General features: G+C 38.5%; 1 protein-coding gene across 1 annotated transcript; it reads right to left on the reverse strand.

Annotated features, from left to right (window-relative positions):
• Window positions 1–1,250: 1,250 nt before the first annotated feature.
• LOC135108604 (prostatic spermine-binding protein-like) lies at window positions 1,251–1,844 on the reverse strand. Its single transcript, XM_064019763.1, has 2 exons — window positions 1,546–1,844; window positions 1,251–1,470 (listed from the first exon to the last, which is right to left on the reverse strand). Exons 1-2 carry the CDS (start codon window positions 1,842–1,844, stop codon window positions 1,251–1,253), a joined length of 519 nt encoding a protein of 172 aa, XP_063875833.1.
• Window positions 1,845–13,863: the final 12,019 nt, after the last annotated feature.

Here is a 13,863-nt window from a genome sequence, read left to right on the forward strand (position 1 = left end):
GGTGCTGAGTGGCTGTCTGTTCTCTCTCTCTCTCTCTCTCTCCTTTTTGTTCTTTTTCTTCTTCTTCTGCATATTATTATTATTATTATTATTATTATTATTATTATTATTATTATTATTATTATTATTATTATTATTACTATTACTATATTTGATTTTCCTAAAATAATCACTAAAACTACAAAGAAGAAATTCTGCCAAATTTTATTTTTACTTTTCTTTTTATGTAATTATGTCACTAATCTGCAAGTTTCCCTTTCATTTTCTGCAGGACTTTCGTGGTCCTTATCTGAACTGTTACTACAGAAGTTAGAACATGCTCGTGTTGGTCCTCCTGACCACTACCACAAGACCGGAAACCACTGAATTGCACACCTTGGTCTAATGTCAGGTTGCTGTTGTCTGACTTGTCGGGAAGAGCCAGATAGAAGATGCGGACCGTGTTGCGGAAACTTGGATGAAGGAGAACAGCCTCCACACTATTATTGTTGCCTACCGTCCAAACCCACATCTCCGGCAGCTTCGACATTCCTGCCTGCTCAAGCAACCTGTTTGGACAATGCAATATGAAACACAATCTGTTAGTGATGAATGAGGCCTGACGCTCTGGTCTTAACTGAAGGCGGGTGTTACCTTACCCAAGAACTGGACCTGTGGTGTCGCTGTTGCCGATATGGAGGACAAGTGCCCGACATGTAGTGCTGGAGTCGCCTTGTAATGCCTGGGAAAGCTGGTCGGGTGACGCTGAATCATCCATCATCACACTGTTAGCCAGGATCTGCCTGATACAGAGGATGAAACCAGTAGCATAGCACAGCAAATGGTAACATAAGAATAAAAAAGAAATTACAACTGTCTGTCGGCCTATGCACTGAAATACTTGTATACTTAGTACTACTATCTAATCGTTCCCAAGCCTTGGAAAGTTTTTGTTTGTACTACTGCATGGCTAGTAAACCTGTTCTACTCGTAAATCTTTGTAAATTCATTTGTTTTCTGAGTATATTTTCTAAACATGAATCCGTTTTTTGCGTGGCTTAACTTCATCACTCACTCAAACTTAATCTAATTCAACTCACGCTCATGACTCCCACAGACTCTCTCTCTCTCTCTCTCTCTCTCTCTCTCTCTCTCTCTCTCTCTCTGCAGTAATTTCATAACTTAGGAAGCTCAGATGACCGCTGCTGCCACAACCCCATGACTGAATAATGTTACTAAACCTTAAAGGCAAAAGAACAAATCATGTCAGCTTACCTTCTAACAATTGAGAGTATGGGCAAGTTGGGTTGTGTGCTCAGGAAGACGAGATAGCAAAGAGGAATATGTGTCTTTACCATCTGGCTAATTGCGCTTCCCATCTGCTCGGCGTCCAAGAGTTCCTCAACCAGCTGACTTGTGCGGAGCGTGGAAGCCTCCAGCAGGACCACAGCCGTCATAACCATAGAAACGATCAGGTGAAGTAGGAACATTCTAGAGATAAATGTTGTGAGTCATCAGGTAGTACAAAGGATCGTTAGGTAAATTACTGAGAAATATATTGTGTACGTGTCATCATTATTACTATCATTATCATCGTCATCGTTATCTTTATCACCATCATCATCATCGCCTTTGTGATTATGACCTCTCTCATTATCCCCATCACCATCTTTATCTTTATCACCGTCATTAGTATCAATACCATTATTATCGAAATCGTCATCATTATTTTTATAACCGTCATCATTTTCACCATCATTATCGCCATCGTTAACACAATCATTTTCATCTTCATCATCATCATCATCATCATCATCATCATCATCATCACCATCATCATCATTTAGGAGAGCCACCTGGCTCATCCACACCCGCCACCTCTCTGATAGGTGTTGGTCTTCTTATTGTTATGGCATTATTGCTTTTTTTTTTTCTTATAATTATGACGAATATGTCTCTAGCCTTCCTCTGCTCTCTAGTCCATGATGACGTTTTATTTCTTGTATTCTTTCTGTTATGTCAAACGTAATTATCTTCAGTTCTATTTATGTTATCGTCATTTGAAGGCTCGGAACCCCAACACGATTAAGAACCGGTGGGCTCCTCTGCTGCTGACTGCATGCCTCCTCATCTCCGGCAGTCCTGCTGCACAAAGCGTTCTAATGCTCTCACTCCTTTATCCACCTTACCAGTGCTTCAGTTTTCCAAGTCAGCCAATATCTGTTGTCTCTCATTCCTGTCAGTGATTGATTCTTGAACCCTCAACTTGATTTTGTTTCTTTACCTTCCCATGACTTAACTATTTTTAAGAGAAGAATATTAATCCATCCTCTAAAGATAAACTAGATCTCTTTTCTATTAGCTTTGGGAAGCGTTAAAAAAATTTATCATTACTGCTATTATTATTATTATTATTATTATTATTGTTATTATTATTACTCCCACTACTACTATCATCATCATCATCATCATCATCACTTTAGTGACAAGTCCTTGGTCAGTTTCCTGTACACGTAAGAAACGGGAATCCTTAAATACATCTATAAAAGTATCTAATCTTTAATATTTAAAGATATATTTAATATAAGACACAACTTCATGACTACTGGAAGTTAAGAAACTAATAAATATTCTTATGTTCCTTACGAACTCAATGTAAATAAGAATCTCTAAAAAGGAGAACGAAAAACAATCAGCAATACAGGATAGACGGGCAATAACCCTTCTGGTTGATGATTGTGTGTGAGTCACTCACCTGCTGTGCTGCGTGTTAAAATCTCATCTGCTTGGATCAAATATCATAGGTTAACCGCTATTCATTATACGTAGGTAATGACACAATAGTTCCAGTCTTATTATGATTGATAATACTAGTAAGTCTGACGATGTTGAATCTGCATATCTTTGTAACTTCCGAGGGAGGTAGAGCGGTGAGGTGTAGGCGCTTGGCGATCTGACGCAAATGTAAGCGGCAGAGCGAGGAGCGACACTCGTGTATCAATACACTGATGGTGGTGGTAATGGAAGATTTAGCCTTCTCTTAAAAGACAGAGCACCAGTCAATAGAAAACTACGTCAGGGTATCTGGCAAATGTGTTTCTGCTGAGAATTGATTGACGTGGAGGGAGAAACTCTTGAACGACTGCAGCTAGTAGAGTATATGATCAGAAATGTTGGGCTCCTGCTTTGCGGTCCAGTGTGTTGCTATATCAGTATTTTTTTAGGTTCGGTAACAATAAACTATGACGCAGTGTAATACTTACGTAACTGACATAAGTGTTACCGGCTCCGATGACAATACAATGTTAACAGTGTACGCACACTGTCACACATGCACCTTATATAGGCTACCTGCTCGGCCTACTCTTCGAACGTCCTCTTGTTCAAACACAGGATATTAATAACACCGAATAAGAACAAAAGAACATCAGAAAAGGTGCAAAATGCCAGCAGGTTTACTCGTGTATATATATATATATATATATATATATATATATATATATATATATATATATATATATATATATATATATATATATATATATATATATATATATATATATATATATATATATATATATATATATATATATATATATATATATATATATATACTGTTGTGCGCAGTGAGATAGAAAATGACGGAAAGAAAGAGTTGAGAAGGAAGAGGAGTAGAAAGAAGAATGAGAAGAAAGAGGAGAGAGTGAGATGAAGACAGAAGATACCTGCCCGCCTTTCATTCAATTTACTTTAAAAGTATAAAGCCCCTACTGAGTCTCTTTCTCCAAATAAATTTCCTTACTTCCTTTTGTTCCCTCATATCGAGTCAAACATATTATACAGTTGAAGAGTTCATCTTGCCCAAAGAGTAATCAGATTTCATCTTGCCCTTGTCATTTGCTCACAATAGTTTTCAAAAGATAACAGTCTCTATAGACCGAAGCGAGTGATGAGCTGCAAGGGCGAGCAGCAGTATATCACCACCCTTTCCCTTCCCCTGGTTTGCTTTCTGTAAGTTGTAGATAGTGTTATTGATGAGGATTACTATGGAAGAATGTCCACAATAACGGGTTTCTGCCAAGCCTCATCAATAACACTACAACTCTTTTAGAAAGCAAGTTTAAGCAGTCCTCTAATGACACTCAGATGACACCTAAAAATTACATAAAGTTATCTTACTACGGCCACTTTAGTTATACTATTAGAAAGAGACTCAGTACCATACTTAAAACACAATATCTCGATACTAAATTCATTTTCATCTTCACCAATAACTTTACTATCCCCTCTATTAGATCCACAGAAAGTATCATATTGGACTTATCTCCAACACCATTTATGAATTCAACTGTTAGAGTTGCAGGACTCGATATATTGGAGAAACCAAAAGGTATCTAACACAAAGAATTAGTAAACATAAAGGTAATTCGATACTTACTCAGAAACAACTAGCTCATCCCCCATTCTCATCAGTAAGAACACATTCACACGAACACGACCATCCCTTTTCAGAGAAAGATTTCAGAATATTACATAAAGCTGATGCACATACAGACATTAAAATGTTAGAAGCTATTTACATTAAACACTTAAAAACTGAATTAAATAACCAGTTATCATCATTTCAATCGTACCTCTTATAAGCTCTGCTCGGAGCTTTGGTTTCTGAGTCAGCAATCAGTCTAACTCCCCACAACGCAATATTTTGTTAGTCCTCACTCTCCTTCCAACGAAAGCACACCAGAATGGTCTACTTAGCTACACTTTTTTTTTTATTCCCCTTGTCTTTTTGTTTAATATCTTTGTCCTTCCACATATATCACTATTATTCTATACATTGTTTTTTTCTTTTTTTTCTAGTTAACATGCCGTTGCGCAACTTCACCTCATAGTTGTCTTTGTTTACTTATATTCCTGTGCTCCTTAAGGGTTAGCGCTTTGGGTTTATACTTCTAAAATATATCTTTTTAGAGTGTTCTACTAAATTTCATTTATATATTTTAGCCTAAAGATGCCTCTACTACAGCTCGGGGTTTTATCTTCTATCAATATATATATATATATATATATATATATATATATATATATATATATATATATATATATATATATATATATATATATATATATATATATATATATATATATATATATATATATATATATATATACAGAGAGAGAGAGAGAGAGAGAGAGAGAGAGAGAGAGAGAGTTTGCCTTTTCAGTGTTTTGCGATTTTTTTTATTTGATAGTTCTTTCTTCATCGTGGCAGGGAACACAGGAACCACCAGGAAAGTGGCACCAGTTTGGTTTATCGATCACGCCCCTGCACAAAAGCACAATACCCGCGTCACCTGCACGTAAACTGTATTATGTCTCGCGCATTTTCCTGTTGACTCTTAAACATTCCCTCCTGCGATGCAAACATGCTCTTTTCACGCGTTGCTATATCCTCTGGAGTTCAGGCGAAGACAAATATGGTTATCACACTTATATAAACCATCAAGATTTTCACTGAGGTTATGTGTTAACTTCCTGTGAGTCCCATGAATTACGAAGTGTAGTAACTCACTGATTTTTCTGTTTTATAAGGAATTTTGATCACACACCCGCAAAATCCAATCCATCTTTGTAAATCCTTCTTTTCATCTCATTTCATCCAATTTTCTTCGTGTGACTAAACGGTTTGACCACATCTACTACCTAATTACTATATTTTTTTTTTCTCCTCTCATAGACTTACCAAGCTTTTCATATACGGTCATTCCATTTACCATTGATTCTGTTGCCGCACAAACACTTTCCAGCCTACTCCACTGTTTGAATCTAAAATTTTAACCTTCACTGCACGTGCATGTCTCACTCGCACGTCAATGAATCACTCGAGAATCACGTGCTGGTGTTATGATCGTCAACTACATCTTCTCAATCTAATCTAATGCTACATCATGAACTCATTTCACATTGTAGTAGTTCAATACTGTCCAGTAACTTTTCAGATGTAATATTACAGAATCAATCATTGACAATATACTTCATAATTTATAAAATTATTAACATAAAATTTACTTTTGAAGAGCTTTAACTATTACCTCAATGTTTTCTTCATGCTGTGTTCAAAGCAGTGCAGCAACTCGAATACAATAGGAAAGGATGCCATTTAAATAAAATAAAATCTGAGGAATTATAATATTCAACTACTATCTAAGCACGTCATGTTCGATTATTTTTTCTTTACAAACTTACCTTACTGAAGACTGAGGTTATATATATATATATATATATATATATATATATATATATATATATATATATATATATATATATATATATATATATATATATATATATATATATATATATATATATATATATATATATATATATATATATATATATATATATATATATATATATTCCTTCTGTCCATAATGTTTTGGAAGATCTCATGGGACTACTAACTATCACTGAAAGAAGTGACTGGAACACAATACTCAAAGTCATCGATTTCTGCATGTCAACTTTCATTGTGTTCCAAATAACGGGTGGCACCGCAGTACTTCACGGCCCTCATACAAATTTAATTTCTAGGTTTCTGAATCGCTTTGTTCTGAGGCACCACCAGTGGTGAGTGTTTCCGAAACTTTGCCTTCGTCTCAAAAATGGTCGTAGTGAAATCGAATGTTTTTGATATCACACTCTAGGCATTCAGGTGGACGTGACGCCCATTCTTTGCTCACAGAGCAAATGATCCAAATGTCCTGAAATTTCAATTACCAGAGAGAAAGAGAGAGAGAGAGAGGGATGGGAGGCATGGATGGATGAGATAGTGAAGGGGTATGAGAAATGTATAAACGAGGGAGTGAAGATGGGGAGGTGGACATGGAGTGGGCTTGGAGTGTGGAGTGGGAAAGGTGTGGCTTAATTTACACGTCACGATTTCTGGCCAGTGATATTTACCTACTAAAATTCCTTGAGATGACGTGTCACTTTAGCTAAAAATAAAGGTAGGAAATCTGCTTCATCAAGTAGGGAGCCGACTGTACATGCATGTTCGAGGTGAGGCGTGAAACAACTCTTGTTTATCCCTGGCTAAGTTGCCTCGCGGCCGCCGCTGTGAATAAAACACGCAGGATGTGATGAAGGCTTTATTTATTTTTTGGTGGTGCAATGGCGTGCCTGTACGGGCTGCAGCCTGCCACATGACGGAGCGTATGTCAAGTTTTCTATATAATTGTGTAACCAGGGAAAGATGAAAGAATTGAAACTTGAAGAGAGATAATGATATTGATATGTCTATGACTTACGAATAAATAGACTGGTTTGTACTTTAATAATATCAGAGACAAGGGGAGAGAGCGGACGCAATACACTTTAAAAAATCGAAACTATTTTTACAAACAATCAGAAATTAGCTAGCAGCTGAAATGAAGAAATAAAGAATTTCAAAATGTCAACTTTTCGAGTTTTCAACGGGCTTAAAATACCTCTAAAAGTCTACATATTTCCCTCAACAGCATCACAGCACATTTAAAAAAAACAATCAACGATTTTTTGAGCCCATAAAATTTTGCCTAGCGGCTGAAATAAAGATTTTTGTTGGGCGATATGAAAAAAAAAAAAAAAAGCAAACCTTATTTACGCTGAAACAACCTCATAATCGACATGTTTCCCTTAACACTCGCATGGAAAACACTCAAAACACCACGAAATATTTTTACAAGCCATAAAAACTTAGTTAAAAAGCCTAAATATATAAGTTAAGGAAATAGAAAAAAAATATTGGGAATCGGGCCAGACTCCGGCATCATGGCGGCTGGGGGCGGAGCCTCAAATGACAACAAGGATAGCCCCTCTCTTCCTTTCGTGTTATTTGGGCTCATTTTGGAGCTAAGATACCCATTTCTCGATTCATTTTACCTGTGTGTGTGTGTGTGTGTGTGTGTGTGTGTGTGTGTGTGTGTCAGTTCCCCGTTACTACAAGATATATAACCTTATCCGCCTCTTTTCCTGCTTCTTCTTGCTCTTCCCTGCCTCCTCTTTGCCCATGTCACCACATTCAGCCTCTCTTTTCCCCTGTCCTGTGTGTGTGTGTGTGTGTGTGTGTGTGTGTGTGTGTGTGTGTGTGTGTGTGTTGTTGTTGTTGTTGTTGTTGTTGTTGTTGTTGTTGTTGTTTCTATCTATTTCTATGAGTAAACTGTATTTTTTTTTCTTTTTGTGTCAGGCCTTGTGAGTACTGTACGTTATGTATATAACAAAGTTAGGTAGGTTGTGGAAGTGTCCTTAGGGAATATGGTGCTTGAGTCAGCTTACGGTAGTTACACACACACACACACACACACACACACACACACACTGGAATGGAATGCCTTATATATTCTGAGAGGGCAAATACTTTAATTAATACCGGGTACATAAGAATATTTCAAGCCTCAGTAATAATAACAATATTTTAAAACACCTCACTGAAAAATTATTGGAGCATAAATACGATAAACAAACATTCTAAAGTCCACAAATCTCATTTATCACTAATGAAAAAACACTTAAAAAAAAAAATTACAAACAATTAGAAGTTAGGATGGATGGGTGGATGGGTGGGCTAGTCGGGGTGGGTGGGTGGGATGGGGTGTGGTTGAGTGGATGGGTGGATGGGTGGGTGTGGGTGGATGGGTGGGCTAGTGGGGGTTGTTTGGTAGTTGGGTGTGAGTTTGTGGGTAAGTGGATGAAATAAAATAATTGTTTGTATCATTTTAATTTGTAGCAAGAAATTAAATAAATGAATAAATAAATAAATAAATGAACAAATAAATAATTAGATAAATAAATAATTAAACGTAACCAAATAACTACTTTTCATTAACTTACAGAAATAATAATAGCAATAATTACTACTACTACTACTACTACTACTGACAAAACAATAACAATAATTAAATACTAGTAACATTTAATCAAACAACAACAATAATAACAACAACAACAACAACAACAATAATAATATCAATTCTAAATAACTTTAAAAATAATTATATAAAATCTAAACTTATAATATTATCTCTCTCTCTCTCTCTCTCTCTCTCTCTCTCTCTCTCTCTCTCTCTCTCTCTCTCTCTCTCTCTCTCTCTCTCTCTCTCTCTCGCCAATTTAACCGGAATATGAAAGTTCCCCATCAAACAGAAAACGGAGATCAGGCGGGTGGAGCTGGTTCAGGTCGTGAAGTCCGTTTTCTATGGCTTTGAGAAGTAAGGGGGACCTCTTCTGTATCAAACATCTCCACCTCCACCTCACCTCCACCTCGTCTTTGGAGGAGGAAGAGGAGAAGGAGAAAGAAGAAGAAGAAGAAGAGGTATAATCTTGTGGTTTTTGTAAGTAAAGAGATACTGGTCTAATTTCTTCCTCCTCCCTTCCTCCTCCTCCTTCTCCTTCCATTCTCCTCATCTCGTATGCTTCTCTCGTATGCTTCCAGAGGCCACTACCATGCACTGAGTGCATAGTAGTGGTGTATGCTTGCATGCTTGCAGAGGCACTCTCATGGAAAGAGTTCGTATGCGTGCAGAGGCCACTAACATGCAGGAGTTTGTATGCTTGCAGAGGTTACTGCCAGAGAACAAGCTTGTGTATTTACTTGCAGAGACCAGGCACCATCAAAGAGTGAGCTTGTATGTGTGCTTGCAGGGATCAGACACCATCAGAGAGTGAGCTTGTGTGCTTCCAGGGATCAGACACCATCAGGGAGTGAGCTTGTGTGCTTGCAGGGATCAGACACCATCACCATCAGGGAGTGAGCTTGTATGCTTGCAGGGATCAGACACCATCAGGGACTGTGCTTGTGTGCTTGCAGAGACTAGACTTCATCAGGAAGTGAGCTTGTGTGCTTGCAGGGATCAGACACCATTAGGGAGTTAGCTTGCATGCTTGCAGGGATCAGACACCGTCAGGGACTGAGCTTGTGTGCTTGCAGAGACTAGACTTCATCAGGAAGTGAGCTTGTGTGATTGCAGGGGTCAAGACACCACCAGGGGTGGCTAGTCACCACCAGAGGGTGAGCTTGTGTACTTCCAGATGTTACACACTACCAGGGAGTGATTTGTGTGCTCATGGTGGTGTACTTACAGAGGAGACACCACCAGAGGGTGAGCTTGTGTGGTTGCAGAGACTACAAACTAACAGGGAGTGTTTTGTGTGCTCATGGTTGAGTACTTACAGAGGAGACACCACCAAAGGATGAGCTTGTGTGCTTGCAGAGACAAGACTAGCTGTTGGTGTTGTTGTTGTTGTTGTTGTTGTTGTTGTTGTTGTTGTTGTTGTTGTTGTTGTTGTTGTTATTGCTGTTGTTGTTGTTTCTATCTATTTTTATGAATTAACTATATTTTTGTTTTGTGGCAGGCCTTGTGAGTACTGTGCGTTATGTACATGACAAGGTTAGGTAGGTTGTAGAAGTGTCCTTAGAGAATATGGTGCTTGGGTCAAATTACGGTAGTGACATACACACACACACACACACACACACACACACACACACACACACACACACACACAGGCAGGTCACAGGTAAATGGGAGGCTGATTGGAGAGCCATGCACAGAGATGAGCAGGAAGGATTGGATTATGACGTGGATAAGTTACCTGTCTTTTAGTAATGGTGCACACCCACACACACACGCACACACATTTATTTATAATTTCTACTACTACTACTACTACTACTACTACTACTACTACTCCTACTACTACTAGTATTACTTCTACTACTAAAACATTGTTAAAAAGCATTGAAAATTTATGAATGTTTACCCCTTAGATTATCGAATTAGTTTTCTTTAAAGAATGAAAGAAAACGTAGTCAATGTTAAACTCACCTCAGCATCACTTACAGAGAAATACGAATAAAAAGAGCACGTATTACTGCCAGAAGGAGGCGATGGTTGTTTCAGAGCCACACGATCACACGAATCGTTTATTGAATCCGGTCAAAACCTGAAGACATACATTAACGATCATAGACAATGTTGTAGATGAATAATTTTTGCAATACAGGTATGCTTTTGCACTTTACTTATAGGATAATGTATTCTTACACAGACAGTTGTTAAACTTGCGTGTTTTGGGTGTTGCGGTGATCTTTAAGTAACGTGCACGCCCTTTCTGACGGGTGTTCTAGGTAGGTGAATCTACTTGTGTCTGTGCAGCAACACACGTCCTCCCTGCACGAGTGTCCTCAGCAAAGTGTCCCTACCGCCCTTAGTTACTGTCTGGGTTCTTACATTGCCCATCGTTATCCATTAGCGAGGGTGATAAATCCGGCCTCATCTTAGCCCCAGGTCATACCAAGCATCCTTCATCTCCTTACAACAACACTACCTCAACATCGACCGTACAAAAAATTCGCTGACTTAGGCGTCGTGTTGGTACTCGCCCTCACTTCCAGCTCCTTTCATTTCTTACCACCAAACTCGCTTGCACAACAACTACTTCTTTCACCCGCTCGCCGGTAACACCACGTATTTTGTTATCAATATAAACAAACATTTCCAGTAATAATAGAAGTAGTAGTAGTAGTAGTAGTAGTAGTAGTAGGAGGAGGAGGAGGAGGAGGAGGAGAGCCCTTTTGTAGCATTTAAGAGCAAAGAAACATAATAAATAAATAAAAAAGAAGTAAAAATAGTAACAATAACTGTAATCTTCTCCCTCGAGGCTTGTTTGCGGTGGCAGAGACAACGAGAAGACCGTCTCTTCTCCACCTTCCCCCCCATCCTCTCCACGCCACAACGAAGACCCAGTACTAGAAATAGGGACCAACAACAACAACAACAACAACAGAAGCAACAACAGCAGCAACAACAACAACAACAACAACAACAACAACAACAACATGAACGACACACACACACACACATACACACACACACACACACACACACGCAAACACACACACACACACACCTCCAGGGCATTCAATTAAAAGTATAATGATAAGTATTGAATAAAACGTATCTTTCATTGCTATTTACTGTGTTTTCTTGTCTCTTGTTAACCTATCCTTACCTATCTTAACCATCACACACACACACACACACACACACACACAAACATACCCTCCACTCACCCATCCACCTACTTACACACCAAACCACCTACGCTTTCACCACGCACGAATTCACCCACATACGCATTCAACTACATACTTAGCTGTGTGTGTGTGTGTGTGTGTGTGTGTGTGTGTGTGTGTGTCTGGCCAGTACTATCAAAGCACATCACGGTTGTTTGGGGGGGGGGGGGGCAAGAGAGCAGAAAACACAAGCTGGAGACTTCAGTTTGTTGGTGGGTGTCACGGTGACCGGTTGGGGTGACAAAGCTATTACTGGGATTATTTTACTTCAATATTACGTTTGCAAGACAATACAGTGGTACAGTTTGTGGTCATAAGGCTTATTACTGCGTCTGCTCAGCGTCTACATTGTGGCAGCCTTGTAAGTACTGTATGTTACGTATATGATAAGGTTACGTAGGTTGTGGAAGTGTCCTTAGGGAATATGGTGTTTGGATCAGGTTACGGTAGCTTTACACACACACACACACACAGAGGCATGCAGGGCACAGGTAAATGAGAGGTTGATTGGAGTGACACGAGCAGGAGGGAACGGAAGATGACGTTGATAAGGTTACGTATCTTGCAGTAACGTAGCGCGCACACACACACACACACATACACACACACATGCACACACACACACACACACACACACACACACACACGCTCAAACACACACACACACACACACACACACATCTATGAAGGAGAGAGACTGGAAGGAAGGTTGAAAGGGGTCCTGGGTCTCGGTCCCCATGACCCCACTAGTTGATGACGTCACGCCATATTTACGTTACGCGAATGATTTTGAAATTGACCCCTAGCAAAAATGGAGTTAGGCCGGAATGCCTTACATATTATGAAAGGGCATAAACTTTAATTAATATTGGGCATATAAAAATAATTCAAGCGTCAGTAATAATAAAGCTATTTAAAAATAACATTGAAAAAATGCTGGAACATAAACATGATAAAAAAAACTTTCTTAAGTCCACAAATCTCATTTATTACAAACGCAATGCACTTTAAAAAATCGAAACTATTTTTACAAACAATCAGAAGTTAGCTAGCAGATGAAATAAAGAAATAAAGAATTTTAAAATGTCAACTTTTTGAGTTTTGAACGGGCCTAAAATCCCTCTAAAACTCCTCACATTTCACTCAACAGCATCACAATACATTTAAAAAACAATAAACGATTTTTTGAGCCCATAAAATCTTGCCTAGCGGCTGAAATAAATTTTTTTGTTGGGCGATATGAAAAAATAAATCGTAGAAAATAAAACTTATTTACGCTGAAACAACCTCATAATCGACATGTTTCCCTTAACACTGGCACGGAAAACACTCAAAACACCACGATGTATTTTTACAAACCATAAATACTTAGTTAAAAAGCATAAATATATAAGTTAAGGAAATAGAAAAAATATTGGAATCCAGCCAGAACATGGCGGCAGTGGGCGGAGCCTGAACTGAAAACAAGATGGCCCCCTCTCTTCCTTACATGCTATTTGGGCTTATTTTGGAGCTAAATTAGCTATTTCTCGATTCATTTTACCTGTGTGTGTGTGTGTGTGTGTGTGTGTGTGTGTGTGTGTGTGTGTGTGTGTCAGTGCCCCATTACTACAAGATATATAACCTTATCCGCCTCTTCTGCTTCTTCCTGCACCACTTGTTCTGTTGCTTTGTAAGCATTATTTTCTCAATTTCCGTTTCCATGGCTTCTATAAAAAGAGAGTCGAATACGGGTGGGTATAAATTAATGCTAAAGTGGTGTACCGTAGCAT

This window comes from Scylla paramamosain, chromosome 17 (assembly GCF_035594125.1).
Source record: "Scylla paramamosain isolate STU-SP2022 chromosome 17, ASM3559412v1, whole genome shotgun sequence".
Taxonomy (NCBI): Eukaryota; Metazoa; Arthropoda; class Malacostraca; order Decapoda; family Portunidae; genus Scylla; species Scylla paramamosain.